General features: G+C 42.8%; 1 protein-coding gene across 2 annotated transcripts in view; it reads left to right on the top strand.

Moving 5' to 3' along the window:
• The window catches only part of LOC110506834 (microtubule-associated protein 1A), a 64,676-nt gene that overhangs the window by 6,528 nt on the left and 31,734 nt on the right, over window positions 1–26,414 (top strand). Inside the window, exon 1 of one of the 2 annotated variants that reach the window (XM_090239054.1) lies at window positions 22,135–22,324. The exons of the other annotated variant lie outside the window; for it this stretch is intronic. Coding sequence (XP_090095180.1) covers window positions 22,150–22,324 — 175 coding nt within the window. The 5' untranslated portion in view covers window positions 22,135–22,149. Of the gene's footprint in view, window positions 1–22,134; window positions 22,325–26,414 lie in introns of those variants that run through there. 2 annotated transcript variants of the gene reach the window in all.

Raw genomic sequence — 26,414 nt, 5'->3', positions numbered from 1 at the left:
TGTATGTTCTTCAGTTTATCACCTTGTATGTTCTTCAGTTTATCACCTTGTATGTTCTTCAGTTTATCACCTTGTATGTTCTTCAGTTTATCACATTGTATGTTCTTCAGTTTATCACCTTGTATGTTCTTCAGTTTATCACCTTGTATGTTCTTCAGTTTATCACCTTGTATGTTCTTCAGTTTATCACATTGTATGTTCTTCAGTTTATTACCTTGAATGTTCTTCAGTTTATCACCTTGTATGTTCTTCAGTTTATCACCTTGTATGTTCTTCAGTTTATCACATTGTATGTTCTTCAGTTTATCACCTTGTATGTTCTTCAGTTTATCACCTTGTATGTTCTTCAGTTTATCACCTTGTACGTCAGTGTTTCCAAACTTAGTCCTAGGGTTTTGCTCTAACACGACACAGCTGATTCCAATAATGAACTCATCATCATGCTTTGATTATTTGAATGAGCTGTGTACAGTAGTGCTAGGGAATAACAAACAGAAGGTTTGGGCTCCCCAGGACTGTGTTTGGTAACTGCTGTATATTAAATGTGTTGTCTCATGTGTACAGTATGCAGGTTAGCTGTATCATCTGACTAGAACTAGTCAAGCTAACTAACTGAAATGATGCTTAGTGCTGCATTAATGCTCAGTATAGGTCCCTCAAATGATCATTTATACCTCGAAGCCAGTTCCACAGCTTTTCTTTCATTCTTCCCCTCTAATCAGGGAGTAGGACTGATTTAGACCTGGGATACCAGGTGGGTGCAAGTCATTTTCAGGTACACTCTTAGAAAAAAGGTTTCCAAAGGGGTTCTTCAGCTGTCCCCATAGAAGAACCTCAGGTAGAAACCTTTTTGGTTCCATGTAGAACCCTTTGTGGTTTTACATGGAACCCAAGAAGGTTCTACATGGAACCAAAAATGGTGCTTCAAAGGGTTCTCCTATGTGGACAGACGAAGAACCCGTTTAGGTTTTAGATAGCACCTTTTTGAACAGAAAAGCAGCAGTTGTCCGGACGTCGTAGGGTAAGATTTGAACACCCCTGTCAAAGGTTCTGATCTGTTTTCTGATGTATTTCTTGATTCCATTCCTCTCTCTACCACTAAATATGTTATAGGAACTAGTGTTCACTGATGATCATCCTAAAGAATACATCATGTGGCACACACCGTCATAACTACAACCTCTCAGTTCATTGGTTCCTTTTAGACAACCAGATAAAGTACATGAACGAGGGCCTCACTCAGGTGAATTGTTATCTAATACATTCTCAGGTTTGATAGAAAATGCAGTTGAATACCTGCCATGCTAAACAGTTCATCACCCGTGTGAATGGAGGTGTGTTTGCTCTAGCAGAGTTAAATCAACACTGCCAGGAAATTGAAGTGTGTAGTTTAATCACTGCACCAGAAGCGCTGGCCAAATATAGAAAGTGAGAATCTGAGGATTTGGTTCAGATTGTGTTTGGATGTGTACAGAGATTAAGAGCACCAATGCTTGCCAGTTTTGTTAAAGATGATCATATTGTTATAATAAATTGTGTTTATAGTTGATCCTTCTAAATGATTTAAGTAGCACTGCGGATGACCACACTACAGCCTTGCACTCGTTAAAACGTTGTGCAACACTTTGTATGACCATTCAGCCCTTCTCTTCTTTTGATTGAATATGAACCATGTTTTCTTACCCCCCCCCCCCCCCACCCCCCAACTCCAGAGAATGTGAGAGGACTCAAATGGTAGAAAGCATAAACTACAGATGAATGAGATGGGTGTCCAGAATGAGGCAGGAAGAAACAGAGTCTGAGTGCAGAGTCCCAGAGGACTATGGGACTTTAAAGCCAGGGAGAGGCGCTGTGCGGCTGTCTCTGTCACTTGGCAGTGGGAAAAGACCCTGTGGTGTGTGTAAAAGAGAGGAAGAGGGAGGGAAGGACCAACTTCTGGAGGAAGAAAGAGAAGAGGATACAGAGGGAGTGGGGGAGAGAAAGAGAGCAAGGGACGGGGTAGAGAGAGAAAGAGACATACATAGAATGTGAGGCTACAGGGAAGTCTCTAATGTTTAAGTAGAGAGAGAACTATGGATATTCAGCCTTTAAGGGTCCCTACAGATCTCTCAACATAAAATGGGTTTAGAAGGTCAGGTTCAAAGGCTTTGCCCCACAGTCAGCACTTCAAATAGGCCAACAACATCAAGAGATACCTAAGAATAAGTGTCTGTTCCAAACCAGCTCTTATAAGACACACATTTACATTTAGTCATTTAGCGGACGCTCTCATTCAGAATTATCTGTGAATACAAAACATGTGTTGTATGTACAGTATTGGAGGCTAACAATGATCCTGACACCAAAGGAAAACAGATAATTCCAGAAATATCAGATGTGTTTCTTTAACTGTCATCATGATTTGGATCCCTGCAGAGATGTTGGTTAAAGGGTTAGGGGGAATCAATTCATCACAATGACTAATTTCTTCTGGGTTGGGACAGTGCTCCCCTAAGGCGATGTTACCACGGTGACCGAAAATCTCAGGCGAGTCTGACTCACTCCACTGGTTTGGATGAATATGAGAGAGGGATCAATCAAAGCTTCAAGTTCCTTGGCGTACACATCACTGACAAACTGAAATGGACCACCCACACAGACAGTGTGGTGAAGAAGGCGCAACAGAGCCTCTTCAACCTCAGGAGACTAAAGAAATTTGTCTTGTCACCTAAAACCCTCACAAACCTTTATAGATGCACAATTGAAAGCATCCTGTCGGGCTTTATCACCGCTTGGTACGGCAACTGCACCGCCCACAACCGCAAGGCTCTCCAGAGGGTGGTGCGACCTGCCCAGCGCATCACCAGGGGCAAACTACCCGCCCTCCATGACACCTACAGCAACCGATGTCACAGGAAGGTAGAACTATTCAGTAGAACTATTCTACTGTATCTTAGTCCGTTCCGCTCTGACATCGCTCGTCCATATGTACAGTATATAGTCTTAATTCATTCCTACTTCAATTTGTGTGTATTGGGTATATGTTGTGTAATTTGTTAGATATTACTTGTTAGATATTACTGCACTGTCAGAGCTAGAAGAACAAGCGTTTCGCTACACCCACAATAACATCTGCTAATCACGTGAATGTGACCAATACAATTTGAAGGCGCTGAGCAAATGACATAATAATGAATATAGTAATACATATCTATATAGCAGTAAATGGGTGCTTGTTTCAGTCAGAAGTATGTTCTGCTTCCTATAGGTCATTTACTGTACCCAGAAATGTATTGTGTTTTATTTCATGGTGTATTGGTTTTTCGTATTGTGTGTGAAGTTGACTGGGTCTCCATTAGACCCTTAGGAAAGTCCTTTCACAGACCAGTAAGCAGTGAGCCTTGTGGGAAGAAGGTGGGAATTACGTGAAATGACTCTCATTGGCTTAGAAAGGTCACAGAGGATAAATCGATTTGACGTTGAATGCAGTGAAACTAGGAGAGAGAGAGTGTGTGTGTCTGTGTTTGTGTGTGTGTCACTGCTCTTCAGTAGTCCTCTGCCGAGCTATCGCTCCTTTCCTGTCAACCCCACCCTAACCAGGATGGACTCTCTAAGGTCATGATGGGGTGCAACTCAATAGTCTAAATATAGTCTAAATATGCCTCCTCTCCTTCGTATCTTTCCCTTCATCCACACTCATGTGGAAGAAGATGTTACTGTAGATCATAATTATACAGACAAGACAGTGATCATCAATGCCTAAACCATATGTAAGACCTTACTGAGGTAAATAAAAAACTAACTGGGACAAGAGATTTCTATTCATGCCAAAATGTTCAATGTCTATTTCCCTTTTCAAACTACTGGGCTGAACCGAGCTGAGCTGAACCGAGCTGAGCTGAGCTGAACCGAGCTGAGCTGAGCTGAACCGAGCTGAGCTGAACCGAGCTGAGCTGAGCTGAACCGAGCTGAGCTGAGCTGAACCGAACTGAGCTGAGCTGAACCGAGCTGAACCGAGCTGAGCTGAGCTGAACCGAGCTGAGCTGAGCTGAACCGAGCTGAGCTGAACCGAGCTGAGCTGAACCGAGCTGAGCTGAGCTGAACCGAGCTGAGCTGAACCGAGCTGAGCTGAACCGAGCTGAGCTGAGCTGAACCGAGCTGAGCTGAACCGAGCTGAGCTGAGCTGAACCGAGCTGAGCTGAGCTGAACCGAGCTGAGCTGAACCGAGCTGAGCTGAACCGAGCTGAGCTGAGCTGAACCGAGCTGAGCTGAACCGAGCTGAGCTGAACCGAGCTGAGCTGAGCTGAACCGAGCTGAGCTGAACCGAGCTGAGCTGAGCTGAACCGAGCTGAGCTGAACCGAGCTGAGCTGAGCTGAACCGAGCTGAGCTGAACCGAGCTGAGCTGAACCGAGCTGAGCTGAGCTGAACCGAGCTGAGCTGAACCGAGCTGAGCTGAGCTGAACCGAGCTGAGCTGAGCTGAACCGAGCTGAGCTGAGCTGAACAAAGCTGAGCTGAGCTGAACAAAGCTGAGCTGGACTTTAGTGCTTTACTGAGCTGGTTACATATCCACCATTGTTGCTAAAGTAGAACCATTATGTAAAGGACAAGGTGAAATGAAAATATCTGAGACAGCACAGTACAGTTTGGGTCGACACTGTGATAGACTGCATCAAATTTGCCGAGTAGAGTGTTGGAGACTATTTTGTAAATGACATCGCCAAAGTCAAGGATTGGTAGGATAGTCAGTTTTACGAGGGTATGTTTGGCAGCATGAGTGAAGGAGGCTTTGTTGCTAAATAGGAAGCCAATTCTAGATTTAACTTTGGATTGGCGATGCGTAATGTGAGTCTGGAAGGAGATTTTACAGTCTAGCCAGACACCTAGGTATTTATAGTTGTCCACGTATTCTAAGTCAGAACAGTCTAGAGTCATCTTCCTGAGAATCATCTTGTTAATAAACACATCACACATAGGATGATTGACAGTTTGTTTCTAGCAGGAGGCTGTAGGGAGAGTGAGAGAACTGTACAGGGACATAGTGAGTGAGAGAGACAGAGAAAATGAGAGAGAGAGAGGGAGAGAGAAAGAGAAAAGGAGAGGGAGAGAGGGAGAGAGAAATAGAGAAAAGGAGAGGTAGAGAGAGGATGGAGAGAGAGAGAGAGAGAGAGAGAGAGAGAGAGAGAGAGAGACGTAGAAGTGTCTGCCTCGATCATCTCTAACCAAAAGAACATGCCAGGTCCCATTACTGAGAGCTACTCCATGCTCACACAAACTTTCAATTAGATTTTTATTTGTCAGTGTTGTTTGTTATGCTCTTTTCAGTGTCACCTGTGCTAGTAATTCAGCTTGTTGCCATTTGTTGTTGCAATTCAATTGGTCCACTGCATTTCAGACAATTAAAACTATTGTCAACTTGCCTTAACCTGTTGGACAGAAGAGAGACTGCTACTTCTTTTGTGGAAAATCACTCTCTGTGCTTTCAAGATAATGCAGGAGCAGTCAATAGCTTATGTTGCTTGTGCCCCCCTTCTCTCCCTCCTCCTTCCTCTTCTCCTCTCCCTCATTCTCTCCCTCCCTCGTCTGTGACTAGAATACTAATACTGAGCTGCCTGGTAGAGTAGTGCATAGTCATCATGGCCGTCTCGACTGTCTCAGGCATGTGTAAATACCCAGCCTCTCATGGAGGACAATGGCAATTCAATATAAAGCAAATGCTTCATTATTATTGGCTTTGGCATTTTGGCATTTCAGTTTTGAACTGCCATTTGGCTTCATGTGTAAATCTGCAGATTAATACAATCATTATGCTAACAAGGGGCTGAAGGAAGCACACTTCACTTGTGATTGGCTATCAACTGAAGTGTGTACTAAGGTCTGAAGGGTCTTACCCAAAAGATTGTGGTTTCTCAAATAAATTGTTGATTTTGCTGGACAGATAGAATCATCATCAGTGTAGCCTAATCATTCCCCGATTTCTGGATAAATCTATTGCCCCTATATATTTGTTGTGCATCTCTTTTCCTCATTTTAGTATTACTTCGCCCATAGAATATTTTCTGAAGAGCGTGTATGGAGGACTGAAACAGCTGGACAGCTCCAGTTCCTGAGAAAAGAAAGATGGATTTAGATCCAGATCATACCATTCCCAGGTCAGAGCCTTCATACCTGTAGTATGGTGGGAGAAAGATACAGTACATCGATGCTTCCACACTGGTACCATTTTAAAAAATATATATATTTCACCTTTATTTAACCAGGTAGGCCAGTTGATAACAAGTTCTCATTTAAAACTGCGACCTGGCCAAGATAAAGTAAAGCAGTGTGAACAGACAACACAGAGTTACACATGGGATAAACAAACGTACAGTCAATAACACAATAAAAACATCTGTATACAGCGTGTGCAAATTAAGTAAGGAGGTAAGGCAATAAATAGGCTAATAGTGGCGAAGTAATTACAATTTAGCAATTTACACTGGAGTGATATATGTGCAGATGAGGATGTGCAAGTAGAAATACTGGTGTGCAAAAGTGCAGAAAAACAAAACAAATATGGGGATGAGGTAGGTAATTGGTTGGATGGGCTATTTACAGATGGGCTGTGTACAGCTGCAGTGATCGGTAAGCTGCTCTGACAGCTGACACTTAAAGTTAGTGAGGGAGATATAAGTCTCCAACTTCAGTGATTTTTGCAATTCGTTCCACTCATTGGCATCAGAGAACTTGAAAGAAACGGAGGCAAAAGGCAGTGTTGGCTTTGGGGATGACCAGTGAAATAGAACTGCTGGAGAGTGTGCTACGAGTAGTTGTTGCTATGGTGACCAGTGAGCTGAGATAAGGTGGAGCTTTACCTAGCAAAGACTTATAGATGACCTGGAGCCAGTGGGTTTGGCGACAAATATGTAGAGAGGACCAGCCAACGAGAGCATACAGGTCGCAGTGGTGGGTAGTGTATGGGGCTTTGGTGACAAAACAGATGGCACTGTGATAGACTGCATCAAATTTGCTATTTTGTAAATGACATCGCCGTAGTGAAGGATTAGACAGTTTTACGAGGGTATGTTTGGCAGCATGAGTGAAGGAGGCTTTGTTGATTTGGAGATGCTTAATGTGAGTCTGGAAGGAGAGTTTACAGTCTAACCAGACATCTAATAGTAACAAGAGATGTAGAGATGTAAAATAAGGACACCTAGACAGGCCACTGACTCAACTAGATAGGACTGCTGACTCAATTAGACAGGACTGCTGACACACCTAGACAGGCCACTGACTCAACTAGATAGGACTGCTGACTCAATTAGACAGGACTGCTGACACACCTAGACAGGCCACTGACTCAACTAGATAGGACTGCTGACTCAATTAGACAGGACTGCTGACACACCTAGACAGGACCACTAACTCAACTAGATAGGACTGCTGACTCAATTAGACGGGACTGCTGACACACCTAGACAGGACCACTGACTCAACTAGATAAGACTGCTGACTCAATTAGACAGGACTGCTGACACACCTAGACAAGACCATTGACTCAACTAGACAGGACTGCTGACACACCTAGACAGGACCACTGACTCAACTCGATATGACCACTGACTCAACTAGACAGGACCGCTGACACAGCTGGCGCTACATGGTACAAGGATACCAAGGAACACAGCTATATCAGTCGAGGCCCTTCCTCACCAGATATCACCAGATATCCAGTTTGGCTGAGTGCTACCTTTTTAATTCAGCTAAAGCAGATCCTGTCACGTCCTGATCTGTTTCACCTGTCCTTGTGATTGTCTCCACCCCCTCCAGGTGCTGATTATTTTCCCCAGTGTATTTATCCCTGTGTCTCCTGTCTCTCTGTGCCAGTGTATTTATCCCTGTGTCTCCTGTCTCTCTGTGCCAGTCGTCTGGACTCTCATCTGGTTTTGACCTTTTTGCCTGTCCACGACCATTCTCTTGCCTACCCCTTTGGATTAATAAAGATTGTAAGACTCCAACCATTTGCCTCCTGTGTCTGCATCTGGGTCTCATCTTGTGTCGTGATAGATCCAGTTTAAAGCAGTACTTAGGAATGTTTGTTTTCTGTGTGAGATTTCTGTCTTGCAGCATGTGGAGTGGTGTGGTCGCAGTGACAGAAACAGAAAGGTTTTCTCCTACTGACTAACGTGTCTGTATTTATCCCTCACTGCCAAACATACATCTGAAAAATGGACTCAGAGTCAGAGTCAGAGTCAGAATTGCAACATAGTGTTTACTGTAACAGCACTAGTGACTATAGTTTACCTGCATGACTATGCTTTAACCATTGGTTGATCCATGAATACCCCACTGCCTTACAGACAGACTCCCCCAGGCTAAGGTTCTCCCTGGCAGACATGGAAGGCTGGCTAGTCTTGGTAGGGACCATGGAGGATCACGGAGGGCAGGGGGAGATGGCACTTAATCTTATTAATCTTATTTCTTATTCTTATTCATATTTTTTTAAACTGCATTGTTGTTTAGGGGCTCGTAAGTAAGCATTTCACTGTAAGGTCTGTTATTTTTTTAAACTGCATTGTTGGTTAGGGGCTCGTAAGTAAGCATTTCACTGTAAGGTCTGTTATTTTTTTAAACTGCATTGTTGGTTAGGGGCTCGTAAGTAAGCATTTCATTGTAAGGTCTGTTATTTTTTTAAACTGCATTGTTGGTTATGGGCTCGTAAGTAAGCATTTCATTGTAAGGTCTGTTATTTTTTTTTAACTGCATTGTTGGTTAGGGGCTCGTAAGTAAGCATTTCATTGTAAGGTCTGTTATTTTTTAAAACTGCATTGTTAGTTAGGGGCTCGTAAGTAAGCATTTCATTGTAAGGTCTGTTATTTTTTAAACTGTATTGTTGGTTAGGGGCTCGTAAGTAAGCATTTCATTGTAAGGTCTGTTGTTTTCGGCACGTGACTAATACAATTTGATTTGAAATCAGCCACGGTTTCCAACACACACACAGAGAGAGAGAGAGAGAGAGAGAGAGAGAGAGAGAGAGAGAGAGAGAGAGAGAGAGAGAGAGAGAGAGAGAGAGAGAGAGAGAGAGAGAGAGAGAGAGAGAGAGAGAGAGAGAGAGAGAGAGAGAGAGAGAGAGAGAGAGAGAGAGAGAGAGAGAGAGAGAGAGAGAGAGAGAGAGAGAGAGAGAGAGAGAGAGAGAGAGAGAGAGAGAGAGAGAGAGAGAGAGAGAGAGAGAGAGAGAGAGAGAGAGAGAGAGAGAGAGAGAGAGAGAGAGAGAGAGAGAGAGAGAGAGAGAGAGAGAGAGAGAGAGAGAGAGAGAGAGAGAGAGAGAGAGAGAGAGAGAGAGAGAGAGAGAGAGAGAGAGAGAGAGAGAGAGAGAGAGAGAGACAGACAGACAGACAGACAGACAGACAGACAGACAGACAGACAGACAGACAGACAGACAGACAGACAGACAGACACAGAGAGAGAGACACAGAGAGAGAGACAGACAGACAGACACAGAGAGAGAGACAGACAGACAGACAGACAGACAGACAGACAGACAGACAGACAGACAGAGAGAGAGAGAGAGAGACAGACAGACAGACAGACAGACAGACAGACAGACAGACAGACAGACAGACAGACAGACAGACAGACAGACAGACAGACAGACAGACAGACAGACTCCTAGAGACAGAGAGGTCAGTGGTGTCTCTGTGTGGAGATGTAATGATCTGCTTCAGTGTGACAGTAGAGGTCATGCTGGTGATGGAGTCTGTTGGCTAGTGAGACAACCAGGCGTTAAACGAAAACCCACATCACATTTGATTAATTCCTTATTGAGTTCATTATTTTTATTATGTCAAGCCTCGGGCGCTGTCTTTGAGATGCAACCAGCAAGGAAGTGGCCAAACATGATTAAGGGGACATAGTTCCTTGTCTCCTCTTACCGACCATTTGTTGTCATTCTTTCTACTTCGGCTTGTAACGTCTAGGAGTGTTCCATGAGATAGCATAAACAACACCCCCTCATTTCAAATGGTTTAGATTCATTTTAATTGACAGACAGCATAACGTCACGATGAAATGGACACCAGCACATTCACGTATGTAATCAACCTACCCGTCATCGTCTGCTCATTAGTAAGTGAATATCAGTCTACTGTATTACTTCCTTTACCATGGACTGACTGTCTGTGTCCCAAATGGAACCATATTCTCTATGTTGTGCACTACTTTTGACCAGGGCCCATATGGCTCTGCTTGTCAAAAGTAGTGCACTATATAGGGAATAGGGTGCCATTTGGGACACAACCTCTGACTGATGTTGCTCAGGGAGAATCTGGTAACATAGACAATCACTTACTGTCCTGGAGGAGAAGAGGGGAGAGGAGGGGAGGCAGGGGAGAGAGGAGAGGAGAAGATGGTAAGCAGGGGGAGAGGAGGGGGACGTAGGGGGGAGAAGAAGGGAGAGGAGGGTAGGCAAGGGGGAGAGGAGGGGGAGGCAGGGGGAGAGGAGGGGAGAGGAGGGTAGGCAAGGGGGAGAGGAGGGGGAGGCAGGGGGAGAGGAGGGGAAAGGAGCGAGGGCCAGGGGAGGCAGGGGCGGTCTTCACACACACAGCTGTCACCACCACACCGCTCAATGAATTAAGGATCAACAGTGCTACAGTACAGACTGATGGCGTAAACACAAAGCCGGGCTGTCTCCATCCTCACCGTTCTGGAGGAGCTCTCAGGGGAACTGGAGCCAATAGTGGCAGTGGAGCTCAATGCTGTTGGAGACGACATGTCTGGAACTCCTTCCCTATGTTATCCACTAACTGATTGCATATTGAGGGATTGAGAGATCGACTGATCGACTGTCTCTCTCTCTGTCTGTCCATCTGCCTCTCTGTCCGTCTGTCTGTCTCTCTGTCTGTCCGTCTCTCTGTCTCTCTGTTTGTCTGTCTGTCGGTCTCTCTGTCTGTCCATCTCTCTGTCTGTCTGTCTATCGGTCTCTCTGTCTGTCCGTCTCTCTGTCTCTCTGTTTGTCCGTCCGTCCGTCCGTCCGTCTGTCTGTCCGTCTCTCTGTCTGTCCATCTCTCTGTCTCTCTGTCTGTCTGTCGGTCTCTCTGTCTCTCTGTTTGGCCGCCCGTCCGTCCGTCTGTCTGTCTGTTCGTCGGTCCGTCTGTCTGTCTGTTCGTCTGTATGTCTGTCTCTCTTTCTGTCTGTCAGTTTGTCTCTCTGTCTGTCTGTTTCTGCCTGTTTGTCTCTATATCTATCCGTCTGTCTTTCTGGGAAATAAGGACCACTAAATCAGTGAGGAAGCATCTTTAAAATGTTGAGATGCTACGCAATATGACACACACACACAGCACCTGCAGTGCTGACTGGGCGTCTGAGGAATAACGGACACTGTAACCAGGGGAAGCGACAGGCAGGAAGTGATGAGGGATGGATGGCCGCCAGAGAAGAGAGGCTGACACAGAAGAGCTGAGCTCCACATTTAAACCCCAGCTCATTAGAACACACACACACACACACACACACACACACACACACACACACACACACACACACACACACACACACACACACACACACACACACACACACACACACACACACACATAAACACACACACACACACATAAACACACACACACACACACACACACATAAACACACACACACACACACACACACACACACCCACAGCCTTTAGTGAGGCTGCTGTGTATGAATTCACATATGCACGCATGCACGCACGTACACTCACGTACACACACAGACACGCACAGACACAAACAAACACCCTCCTTTGGGAACGCAGACAAACCTCACTATGTGACATGGTATCACGGTGTCAGTAAAGCTGTCTTTCTCTGGCTTTGAGATGTCATTTTATAACACCATGATCACACTTTCCTTCTACCTCTCCCTCCATTCTACTGTTTGATCATAATGCTGACCGGGTAGAACGCCAGAATGATTCCTGTTCTATAGTGGCCGGTTCTTGTTTTTTCTATACAACATCTACATAGTGGTGTAAAGTACTTAAGTAAAAATACTTTAAAGTACTACTTAAGTTGTTTTTTGGGGTATCTTTACTTTACTATTTTTATTTTTGACAACTTTTACTTTTACTTTACTACATTCCTAATGACAATGATGTAGTTTTAGCTACATACATTTTCCCTGACACCCAAAAGTACTATTACATTTTGTATTCTTAGCAGGACAAAAACATTGTCTAATTCACACACCTATGAAGAGTACCTCCCTTACTGTCTCTGATCTCTGATTCAATAAACACACATGCTTCATTTGTAATGTTGTCAGTGTTGAAGTGTACCCCTGGCTATCTGTAATACAAATAATACAAAATAAAATGGTGCCATCTGGTTTGCGTAATATTAGGAATTTTAAATGATTATAATTGTACTTTTACTTTTGATACTTAAGTATATTTAAAATCCGATACTTTTAGAATTTTAATCAAGTAATATTTCCTGAGTGACGTTCACTTTTACTTGAGTCATTTTCTATCAAGGTATCTTTACTTTTACTCAAGTATGACATTTGGGTACTTTTTCCTCCACTGCATCTACAGCTACATTGATTTCTATTCTAGTTTATTCACAGCTTTATTCAAATCACCATGGCTCTTTTTCGATGTATCCTTCCTCGATTCCTCACATCCTCTCGTCTTGCCTCCTTCTCAAAAGGCATTGGATGAGAAGGTCTGAGGGACTTTCTCCTCCACTACAGTTGAAAAGGAGGCAAGGAGATAGGAAGCAGAAAAATGGACTAACAAAGAGCCCATGCCTTCGCTATTCATTCAAATACATTACTTAAAAAATGTAATGTAAAGCTCACTCATATCCACACAGTGTATTTAGTGCTCAATTACAATCATATAAATCTACTTACCTCTACATTACCGTTACTGTAAGTTATTGACTACAGGCTATGGGAAAAAACCCTGGTCTAAGTAGTGCACTATAGGAAATAGGTTGCTATTTGGGACAAAGACATAGAGTCATTATAGAGCATGCCGTTAGGTTTTTAATCATTGTTAAGTGCCGTACTGTCAAAAACGTATCACTCTGGTAAAATCCCAGTCCTCGTGAAGACATCATCAGTCTTTTCAGCATTATAACGTCTGATTAATAATTCAGAGTCCGGTTATTGATCTGCTCCTCTGGTCCCCTGCAGTCGACACATGAGGAGGACCGAGGACCGTAGATCAGCAGAGAGAGTCTCCTCTGGTCCGGTCCCTTTGATCTGTTGCTCTGCTGGGTGCTGCACCATGCACACACACACACACACACGCTAAAGTACGCATACACACATACAGGAAGGCACACATGTATATACACACACACACAAATCCTACCCAGGTTCTGATGTCAGCCAGAGGGGCTGGGCCCAGTCAATAGAGAAATCTGATGGAAACAGAAGTTAGGATGTCTTTAGAGAAGGACAAGACCATACAGACAGACAATAGGATCTGAGCTCAGAAATAGCAGCTTAAGGGTCCTGGGGACGCATTTATAAAAACCTTCATCCATAGATAGCAACAATGTGAATGAAATTGTGTGAAAAATTTGAATGAAATTGTGTAATTTATAAATGCTAATTTGTGAACAACACAACTTTATTCATCGGTGTATCCATTATATAAACCTGATTTTCTCATATTTTAAGAAACTATTGTACACAGAAAAGGTTCTATAAGTCTAAGAACATTTCATAAAGGAGACCCTGGGACAGTTGAACAATGGGATATTCTATTCTGACTAAAGAATCTCCATGAGTAACACCCACTTCGGTCAGTGACACTCTCTACAGAAGAAAAGACTAAAAGACTTCAGATTACAAAACAAATAGTTAACTAATGGTTAACTAGTAGTTAACTAATGGTTAACGAATAATTAACTAATAGTTCACTAATGGCTAACTAATGGTCAACTCATAATTAATGAATGGTTAACTAATGGTTAACTAATGATTAACTAATAGTTCATTAGTGGTTAACTAATGATTAACTAATGTTAACTAATCAATAACTAATTATTAACTCATGGTTAACTAATGGTTATAACCAGAGTTGTATTTATAGTATATGGCTCTGGATAACGCACATATTTTTAAATATATTTATCTTGGGATTGTAAAATAAAGAATATCACACCACCCTGCCCCTTAACTCTCTGATCTGTATACTTGGAAGAGACAAATGACAGTAATTCCCCCATGGAATCACAGTTGATAGGATCCAATTACAAAACAACAGTTGAAAACTATTCTGATTTGACTTTACTGTTTATAGAGAGGGTGTTAATGCTTCAGCCTCTCAGAAACACATACACGCTGTGGACAGCCCACTGACCTTGGCCAGCTGCCGTGTGTGTGTGTGTGTGTGTGTGTCTGTCTGTCTGTCTGTCTGTCTGTGTCTGTCTGTCTGTCTGTCTGTCTGTCTGGGCATTCAGAAGTGTGTATGTTGGAGGGATTGAGGGATGGTAAGGAGGGGAGGGAGGAGGAAGAAGGACGGAATAGCTGAGATAATTCATAAAGGAGAGAAGCAGCATGTCTGTCTGGAGGAAAGGGTGTGGCGGGCAGGTTGATCTGTGCTCTAACAGTTGTCTGAGGTTAGAACTAGCCCATAACTCATTTGAGGTGATGCAGTTGTACGGTATTGTAGCCTATAGCCAGCCCTGGGTGTTGTTAGTACTCTGCATGAATTTCAATCGGGAGAGAGATGGGGTTATAGCAAAAGATTCTGCTCACAACATACAATGTATATAAAACACGTTAACTGTAATTAACATGAAGTTACAGGCTCCAGTAATAGTAATACCTCACTATTCTTTGCATCGATACTGGGGTGATCTGCTGATAAAATACAGGAAGAACCGATAGAGATATTCATTGTAATTCCCAAGTAGTAATATTATTTAATATTGTCCCTCTGTAGGATTGCTTTTATTTCCCAGAACCCATTGTTGAAGACTATTTTTACATCAGAGAATAGTCATGTTATAATCCAGTCAAAACAGAGACAGTGTACAATGTCGAAACTGCCTTTCCTACTGTGAGACAGAGGCACTTCAAATTGGTCCATGGAATTGTATTATCTCTCTCTCTCTCTCTCTCTTTCTTACACACACTCACACGTGAACACATACACAAACCCTCTCTCTCTAGCGTTATCTATCTCCTGCCTATGCTTATCTGTTCTCTCTCTCTCTCTCTTTCCCACTCTCTATCTTTCCCATACATCGCTTTCTCTCCCTTTCCCATACTCACTCTCTCTCTCTCCCCCTCTATGCCAAGTGTAAGTGTGGATGTTGTGGCACTGTGAATCTATTTCAGTCTGGGCTGTCCCACCCAGCAGCTGCTGCTTGAGTCACAGCTGAAAGTCCCTTCACACTAGTCCAGCCCATCCCCTCCCTTCAGCATCACACTACCCATGACAGACCATTTCCACTAGTCCAGCTCATCCCCTCCCATCAGCATCACACTACCCACGACAGGCCATTTCCACTAGTCCAGCCCATCCTCTCCCTTCAGCATCACACTACCCACGACAGACCATTTCCACTAGTCCAGCTCATCCCCTCCCATCAGCATCACACTACCCACGACAGACCATTTCCACTAGTCCAGCCCATCCCGAGCCGGTCACGGGTGTACCTCAGCCACGCTCAAGGTACTAAACGATATCATAACCGCCATCGATAAAAGACAGTACTGTGCAGCCGTCTTCATAGACCTTGCCAAGGCTTTCGACTCTGTCAATCACCGTATTCTTATCGGCAGACTCAGTAGCCTCGGTTTTTCGGATGACTGCCTTGCCTGGTTCACCAATTACTTTGCAGACAGAGTTCAGTGTGTCAAATCGGAGGGCATGCTGTCCGGTCCTCTGGCAGTCTTTATGGGGGTGCCACAGGGTTCAATTCTCGGGCCGACTCTTTTCTCTGTATATATCAATGATGTTTCTCATGCTGCGGGCGATTCCCTGATCCACCTCTACGCAGACGACACCATTCTATATACTTCCGGCCCGTCCTTGGACACTGTGCTATCTAACCTCCAAACGAGCTTCAATGCCATACAGCACTCCTTCCGTGGCCTCCAACTGCTCTTAAACGCTAGTAAAACCAAATGCATGCTTTTCAACCGTTCGCTGCCTGCACCCGCACACCTGACCAGCATCACCACCCTGGATGGTTCCGACCTTGAATATGTGGACATCTATAAGTACCTAGGTGTCTGGCTAGACTCTAAACTCTCCTTCCAGACCCATATCAAACATCTCCAATCGAAAATCAAATCAAGAGTCGGCTTTCTATTCCGCAACAAAGCCTCCTTCACTCACGCCGCCAAACTTACCCTAGTAAAACTGACTATCCTACCGATCCTCGACTTCGGCGATGTCATCTACAAAATTGCTTCCAACACTCTACTCAGCAAACTGGATGCAGTTTATCACAGTGCCATCCGTTTTGTCACTAAAGCACCTTATACCACCCACCACTGCGACTTGTATGCTCTAGTCGGCTGGCCCTCGCTACATATTCGTCGCCAGACCCACTGGCTCCAGGTCATCTACAAGTCCATGCTAGGTAAAGCTCCGCCTTATCTCAGTTCACTGGTTACGATGGCAACACCCATCCGTAGCACGCGCTCCAGCAGGTGTATCTCACTGATCATCCCTAAAGCCAACACCTCATTTGGCCGCCTTTCGTTCCAGTTCTCTGCTGCCTGTGACTGGAACGAATTGCAAAAATCGCTGAAGTTGGAGACTTTTATCTCCCTCACCAACTTCAAACATCTGCTATCTGAGCAGCTAACCGATCGCTGCAGCTGTACATAGTCTATTGGTAAATAGCCCACCCATTTTCACCTACCTCATCCCCATACTGTTTTTCTTTATTTATTTTTCTGCTCTTTTGCACACCAATATCTCTACCTGTACATAACCATCTGATCATTTATCACTCCAGTGTTAATCTGCATAATTGTAATTATTTGCCTACCTTCTCATGCCTTTTGCACACAATGTATATATAGACTCCCCTTTTTTCTACTGTGTTATTGACTTGTTAATTGTTTACTCCATGTGTAACTCTGTGTTGTCTGTTCACACTGCAATGCCTTATCTTGGCCAGGTCGCAGTTGCAAATGAGAACTTGTTCTCAACTAGCCTACCTGGTTAAATAAAGGTGAAAAAAAATAATAATAAAAAAAATAAATAAATCCCCTTCCTTCAGCATCACACTACCCACAACAGACCATTTCCACTAGTCCAGCCCATCCCCTCCCTTCAGCATCACATTACCCACGACAGGCAATTTCCACTAGTCCAGCCCATCCCCTCCCTTCAGCATCACACTACCCACGACAGACCATTTCCACTAGTCCAGCCCATCCCCTCCCTTCAGCATCACACTACCCACGACAGGCCATTTACACTGGTCCAGCCCATTCCTTCCCATTCAGCATCACACTACCCACGACAAGACATTTCCACTAGTCCAGCCCATCCCCTCCCTTCAGCATCACACTACCCATGACAGGCCATTTCCACTAGTCCAGCCCATCCCCTCCTATTCAGCATCACACTACCCACGACAGACCATTTCCACTAGTCCAGCTCATCCCCTCCAATCAGCATCACACTACCCACGACAAACCATTTCCACTAGTCCAGCTCATCCCCTCCAATCAGCATCACTCTACCCACGACAGGCCATTTCCACTAGTCCAGCCCATCCCCTCCAATCAGCATCACTCTACCTACGACAGGCCATTTCCACTAGTCCAGCCCATCCCCTCCCATCAGCATCACTCTACTCACTACAGACCATTTCCACTAGTCCAGCTAATCCCCTCCCATCAGCATCACTCTACCCACGGCAGGCCATTTCCACTAGTCCAGCCCATCCCTTCCCTTCAGCATCACTCTACCCACAACAGACCATTTCCACTAGTCCAGCTCATCCCCTCCCATCAGCATCACTCTACTCACTACAGACCATTTCCACTAGTCCAGCTAATCCCCTCCCATCAGCATCACTCTACCCACGACAGGCCATTTCCACTAGTCCAGCTAATCCCCTCCCATCAGCATCACTCTACTCACTACAGACCATTTCCACTAGTCCAGCCCATCCCTTCCCTTCAGCATCACTCTACCCACAACAGACCATTTCCACTAGTCCAGCTAATCCCCTCCCATCAGCATCACTCTACTCACTACAGACCATTTCCACTAGTCCAGCTAATCCCCTCCCATCAGCATCACTCTACCCACGACAGGCCATTTCCACTAGTCCAGCCCATCCCTTCCCTTCAGCATCACACTACCCACGACAGGCCATTTCCACTAGTCCAGCTCATCCCCTCCCATCAGCATCACTCTACCCACGACAGGCCATTTCCACTAGTCCAGCCCATCCCTTCCCATTCAGCTTCACTCTACCCACGACAGGCCATTTCCACTAGTCCAGCTCATCCCCTCCCATCAGCATCACTCTACTCACTACAGACCATTTCCACTAGTCCAGCTAATCCCCTCCAATCAGCATCACACTACCCACGACAGGCCATTTCCACTAGTCCAGCTAATCCCCTCCCATCAGCATCACTCTACTCACTACAGACCATTTCCACTAGTCCAGCTAATCCCCTCCAATCAGCATCACACTACCCACGACAGACCATTTCCACTGGTCCAGCCCATCCCCTCCCATCAGCATCATTCTACCCACGACAGACCATTTCCACTGTATTTATTAAAAGAGGTCCTATAGAGTCTTACATCTCTAACAATGTTATGATGACTATAGCTCTACAAACACTCCAGGAAAAGGAGTCCGGACTATTAGGTTATTGAGGTGATCATTATGTTTTTATTGAATATTATGTATTACTTATTTGTATTTTATCCAACACAATGGTAGGATACAATATGTGTATCATTTAGATGATTATATATGAGCCAATCGCAGTGCAGGCTTTTCTCCTCCCCCCACCTAGACCCAACCATCCAGTTCAACAGAGTGGTGTGGGAAGGGTCGCTGCAATAACCAATAAGATGGTAATCAAGACACCATGTTGCTGGGATGGGAAATTAAATGACGACCAGAGCCACCTGGGACTGGGAGCATTCATCAACAGGCTGATTGGATGTTTGGAGATAAACAGGGTCAGTGCTCAGGGTAGATTGGATGTTTGGATATAAACAGGCTCAGGGCAGATTGGATGTTTGGAGATAAACAGGGTCAGTGCTCAGGGTAGATTGGATGTTTGGATATAAACAGGGTCAGTGCTCAGGGTAGATTGGATGTTTGGATATAAACAGGGTCAGGGCTCAGGGTAGATTGGATGTTTGGATATAAACAGGGTCAGGGCTCAGGGCAGATTGGATGTTTGGAGATAAACAGGCTCAGGGCTCAGGGTAGATTGGATGTTTGGATATAAACAGGGTCAGGGCAGATTGGATGTTTGGATATAAACAAATCAAATCAAATGTATTTGTCACATACACATGGTTAGCAGATGTTAATGCGAGTGTAGCGAAATGCTACACAGGGTCAGGGCTCAGGGTAGATTGGATGTTTGGATATAAACAGGGTCAGGGCTCAGGGTAGATTGGATGTTTGGATATAAACGGGATCAGGGCTCAGGGTAGATTGCATGTTTGGATATAAACAGGGTCAGGGCTCAGGGTAGATTGGGTGTTTGGATATATACAGGGTCAGGGCTCAGGGTAGATTGGATGTTTGGATATAAACAGGCTCAGGGCAGATTGGATGTTTGGATATAAACGGGATCAGGGCTCAGGGTAGATTGGATGTTTGGATATAAACGGGGTCAGGCCTCAGGCTAGGTTGGATGTTTGGATATAACAGGGTCAGGGCTCAGGGTAGATTGGATGTTTGGATATAACAGGGCCAGGGCTCAGGGTAGATTGGATGTTTGGATATAACAGGGCCAGGGCTCAGGGTAGATTGGATGTTTGGATATAACAGGGCCAGGGCTCAGGGCAGATTGGCTGTTTGGATATAAACAGGGTCAGGGCTCAGGGTAGATTGGATGTTTGGATATAACAGGGTCAGGGCAGATTGGATGTTTGGATATAAACGGGGTCAGGGCTCAGGGTAGATTGGATGTTTGGATATAAACAGGGTCAGGGCTCAGGGTAGATTGGGTGTTTGGATATAAACGGGGTCAGGGCTCAGGGTAGATTGGGTGTTTGGATATATACAGGGTCAGGGCTCAGGGTAGATTGGATGTTTGGATATAACAGGGCCAGGGCTCAGGGTAGATTGGATGTTTGGATATAAACAGGGTCAGGGCTCAGGGCAGATTGGATGTTTGGATATAACAGGGCCAGGGCTCAGGGTAGATTGGATGTTTGGATATAAACAGGGTCAGGGCTCAGGGCAGATTGGATGTTTGGATATAACAGGGCCAGGGCTCAGGGTAGAATGGATGTTTGGATATAAACAGGCTCAGGGCTCAGGGTAGATTGGATGTTTGGATATAACAGGGCCAGGGCTCAGGGTAGATTGGATGTTTGGATATAAACAGGGTCAGGGCTCAGGGCAGATTGGATGTTTGGATATAACAGGGCCAGGGCTCAGGGTAGATTGGATGTTTGGATATAAACAGGGTCAGGGCTCAGGGCAGATTGGATGTTTGGATATAACAGGGCCAGGGCTCAGGGTAGAATGGATGTTTGGATATAAACAGGGTCAGGGCTCAGGGCAGATTGGATGTTTGGATATAACAGGGTCAGTGCTCAGGGTAGATTGGATGTTTGGATATAAACAGGGTCAGGGCTCAGGGTAGATTGGATGTTTGGATATAAACAGGCTCAGGGCAGATTGGATGTTTGGATATAAACAGGGTCAGGGCTCAGGGTAGATTGGATGTTTGGATATAACAGGGCCAGGGCTCAGGGTAGATTGGGTGTTTGGATATAACAGGGCCAGGGCTCAGGGTAGATTGGGAGATATTTTGAAGCTTGATGACCAATCTTGTTTTCAGGTCCTTCAGTAGTTGTGTGTACCCACTCCAGCAGCTGATGCATACCAGCCATTTAGGGGTAATGAGAATGGTTGTGTCCCAAATCACACCATATTCCTTATATAGTACACTACTTTAGACCTGGTCAAGGTAGTGCATTGGTCAAAAGTAGTGCACTACATAGCTAGGGAATAGGGTGCGATTTGGGACGCATACAAAGATTGTTAATCTGACAGGGAGTTGGAGAGCTGGTTTGTGAGGGGTTTGTCTGTCTCACACCCCTCTCTCCTCTCCATCCAGCCCAACATTTCATTGGCTGTATTGATCCAAGACTGACACACACACACACCAATACGAACACAGACACATTTGCTCACTTGCATGCACTCACTTACCCACAGACAGACACATACAGACACACACACACAACACTGATTACTGAGCCTGTGGACTAATGCTAAATCCCCATCAGAAAGGGAATTGGCTGCCAACAGCACATTTTAGCAGATACGGCCTTCAGTACAGTAGCACACATACAGTCGGGCTGATGGAGGGAAACTAAAACACAGATATGAATACAGAACCAGAACCTTTGACTGGATCTGAAATGGGTGTCTCTGTTTCTCAGTATTTTTGCTACTTGTAATTGTCATCTTTGAAAAGCACCTTTACGGCAGATTATGAATGGTTCTCGATGGCGGTTCACTAACCTATCGTTTAATATTTGATTGCCTCCCCTTTAGATCTTGGACCTGTGTTTGTTTCAGTGTGTTATAAAATGAGAGCCAGTACCACTAATGAGTTCCAGACTGTCATGTCCAAGAAAAAACAAGAACGTGATGTTTAGTATATGGAAAGGAGGGACCCCTTAACAGAAGTGGGTACTAAAAATGTGCCTGGGTCTGAGCTAATCTCTGATGGCCAGATTCTGACTAAATGACTCTAGGTTTTAGTTCTGGGTTAACCAAGATTAGGCCCGGGCACACTGGGGCGTAGAGATATATAATAATATACATTTAATTACATGCTCTGATCGTGCCGTAGATACGAGACAGATAAGAATGTATTTCTGAAAATACTGGCTAGTCAATGGCCACACTCCTCTCTCTGCCAGTGAAAAGGGTTAAATGTCTGCTGGGGCACTGAGCTTGTCCCTGACCATCGGCCGAACACCGGCTCGGTTGGGTCAATGTTTTACCATACCGTACAGCCTTCTATCGACAAGTTCAATATTCTCTCACATTGGTGCCCCTCCCACTCACTCACTCGCCCACAGCCCCACGCACACTCAAATGACACTACGAGATTTCTCACTCCCCGTTCGCTACCCTTCGTGCCGCGCTCTCTCCCCAGCATCACAGAAGGTAGGTGTTAGTGGAATATGTATTTTACCTCCATAGCCTATTTGTGTCATGTCATATTTCCGATGTTCTATACCTCGCGGGACTGCATGGTTCCTTCCTAAAAAAAGGAATTAGCCTACTGGACAGTAATGGTAGGCTAGTATATTCTGCATTGATTTGGATTGCGTGTCAGTGAAGATGCCTTGTGTTCTCTATTTGTACGGTCAAAATGAAATACAATATAATTATATTTTGTAGGTTATTGTAGTAGTCTAAATTTGAAAAAAAGCTATCGCTACTCTGGCCCTGCGTATAGAGACCGTGGAGGAATCCCGAATCCGATTGCATAGGAAAGGAAGGATTAACACATTTGGGTATTTGCCCGTTTGTTAATATTACACCCGGTTTTAAGAGCTAAAGGCCTGTATGAAAAACACAGACTAGGATGAAGCAGCTCTGTATGGAAATGTGAATGATAGCCTATTTCACATAACAGGTAGATTTTAAAAGGGATAAAACGATGGCGATGTAGTTTAGGCTATGTGAAATATACCGATTTTGAAAAGCACAAAAATAGGCATATTCACCACCCTTATTAGACACGAGCACTACAATATGTCGAAGATGTTGGTCCACAGCATGATTAACGAAGTGTCAAGATATGGCGCTGTCTTGCGGGTAATTCGGACGAGAAGAATTGGGTGACCCAAATGTCGATGAGATTTATCCAACCGTCTATAAACAGCGTATCTGCCGACCTGTAGGCCCAGGCAGCAGCGGAGTTTCATAACCAAAATAAAAACCGAATGGTCTATGAATCACAAACCGAAGTAACCCACTGTGCATCAAAATGCAGTGTAGATGCTTCTTGACATGCTGCCATTCCTTTCATTCCACAGAAAGAATGTTACGTCAACACAGCAGCATATTTGTAGGTATACACTACACGACAAGGCTACATAAATAGATATGTCTTTGAGTAGGACAGGGCGCTTTGAATGACACTAAAATGCAACAATCACAGTGAAAACAAGGATGTGCATGGCTGAAATGGTTTCATTCTAGGTCTGGTACTGTAGTTATAGAGCCTGGATAATACTTTAGTATATACTAAGAATCATATCATTGTTATTATTGGAATTTAGACTGCATATCAATTCTGAATAGGCTTCTGAAAGAAACCAGAAGAAACCAATAGTGAAAATGTCTATTTCCCAAAGGCAAAGACACACCTGAGGATCATACATCGTAGAGTCCATGTAGTCATATTAAATACAATGAGCAGGCCTAGTTTATTGCAGACATTTACTCATTAAACGTTTTCTTGCTTTTAGTGGAATTACCTTTTTTGGACATACATGGTTCATATCAGTTATGGGTTCTTTCTCTTCTTAATAGAACCATCATCTCAGGCCTATCTCAGTGTCCAATAAGCAGATACCATGACAGAGAACATAGTGACCTCCATAGGTGTAGGATCTTAATTTGATCACTCTTTTTTCACTGACAATTTTCCTGCAGATGAACTTCATGATTTACATAAATTCACTGAAAACCTGCACTTACACATAGTATTGCACTTTTCATGTAGCCTAATTTTGGCCAGCTAATAGCCTAACCACCGATCAAACAATGTTATGGACTAAACATTAAAATCCTGTTGCAGAAGTTTTCTTTTGCTGCTACAATACTGGTCAAATTAAGATCCAACATCTGTAGGTGTGTCCCATTTGGTGCCCTATATGAAAGCTATTAACTCTTGAGTATGCCACACCTGTGACACTGGGTCAGTGTTTCCTAGTCTACATCCCAAATGGCACCATATTCCCTAGTGCATCATCAAAAGAAGTGTACTACATAGGGAATAGGGTGCCATTTGCCACACAGACATACTTTCAGTTCCAAAACCAAGATCTTTAAGGAGGGGCAAGATGTGCTAACTGGTTTTATATGTCTCATATTCAGAAACTTTGCAGCCTATCAACAGTTTTATTCTCTCTGAGCTATCCCACCAAGTGTCTTTCATGATATAAATGTCTGGTAAGTGCACTCTGACAAGAAAAATCATTGTAAACAATATTGTAATCCCCAGCACAGCTGATCTCAATTGCTTGCTTCCAACATTTCCTGCTCCCTAAAAGCTGAGCTTTAGATTTTCACCCTCTACAGGGAATTATCTTTTAAATTATCAATAAAAAAAACCTGGTGATTGAGCAGACTCAAAGGTGATTTAAATGTACAACTAAAAAAAAGTAATTTCTCATTTAAGACAGCATTTATACTGTGGCAATATCATCATACAGGTTATATCAATATCATCATGCAGGTTATATCAATATATCATACAGGTTATATCAATATATCATACAGGTTATATCAATATATCATACAGGTTATATCAATATATCATACAGGTTATATCAATATATCATACAGGTTATATCAATATCATCATACAGGTTATATCAATATCATCATACAGGTTATATCAATATATCATACAGGTTATATCAATATCATCATACAGGTTATATCAATATCATCATACAGGTTATATCAATATATCATACAGGTTATATCAATATCATCATACAGGTTATATCAATATATCATACAGGTTATATCAATATATCATACAGGTTATATCAATATATCATACAGGTTATATCAATATCATCATACAGGTTATATCAATATCATCATACAGGTTATATCAATATATCATACAGGTTATATCAATATCATTATACAGGTTATATCAATATATCATACAGGTTATATCAATATCATTATACAGGTTATATCAATATCATCATACAGGTTATATCAATATCATCATACAGGTTATATCAATATCATCATACAGGTTATATCAATATATCATACAGGTTATATCAATATATCATACAGGTTATATCAATATCATCATACAGGTTATATCAATATCATCATACAGGTTATATCAATATATCATACAGGTTATATCAATATATCATACAGGTTATATCAATATATCATACAGGTTATATCAATATATCATACAGGTTATATCAATATATCAGACAGGTTATATCAATATCATCATACAGGTTATATCAATACATCATACAGGTTATATCAATATATCATACAGGTTATATCAATATATCATACAGGTTATATCAATATCATCATACAGGTTATATCAATATATCAGACAGGTTATATCAATATCATCATACAGGTTATATCAATATCATCATACAGGTTATATCAATATATCATACATGTTATATCAATATATCAGACAGGTTATATCAATATATCATACAGGTTATATCAATATATCATACAGGTTATATCAATATATCATACAGGTTATATCAATATATCAGACAGGTTATATCAATATCATCATACAGGTTATATCAATACATCATACAGGTTATATCAATATATCATAAAGGTTATATCAATATATCATACAGGTTATATCAATATCATCATACAGGTTATATCAATATATCATACAGGTTATATCAACAATATATCATACAGGTTATATCAATATATCATACAGGTTATATCAATATATCATACAGGTTATATCAATATATCATACAGGTTATATCAATATATCATACAGGTTATATCAATATCATCATACAGGTTATATCAATATATCATACAGGTTATATCAATATCATCATACAGGTTATATCAATATATCATACAGGTTATATCAATATATCATACAGGTTATATCAATATCATCATACAGGTTATATCAATATATCATACAGGTTATATCAATATATCATACAGGTTATATCAATATCATCATACAGGTTATATCAATATATCATACAGGTTATATCAATATCATCATACAGGTTATATCAATATATCATACAGGTTATATCAATATATCATACAGGTTATATCAATATATCATACAGGTTATATCAATATCATCATACAGGTTATATCAATATATCAGACAGGTTATATCAATATATCATACAGGTTATATCAATATCATCATACAGGTTATATCAATATATCATACAGGTTATATCAATATATCATACAGGTTATATCAATATCATCATACAGGTTATATCAATATATC

The sequence above is a fragment of the Oncorhynchus mykiss genome, chromosome 6 (assembly GCF_057628025.1).
Source record: "Oncorhynchus mykiss isolate SJ-2025 chromosome 6, ASM5762802v1, whole genome shotgun sequence".
Taxonomy (NCBI): domain Eukaryota; kingdom Metazoa; phylum Chordata; class Actinopteri; order Salmoniformes; family Salmonidae; genus Oncorhynchus; species Oncorhynchus mykiss.
The sequence above is the reverse complement of the archived record's forward strand: the minus strand, read 5'-3'. Positions and strand labels throughout refer to the sequence as shown.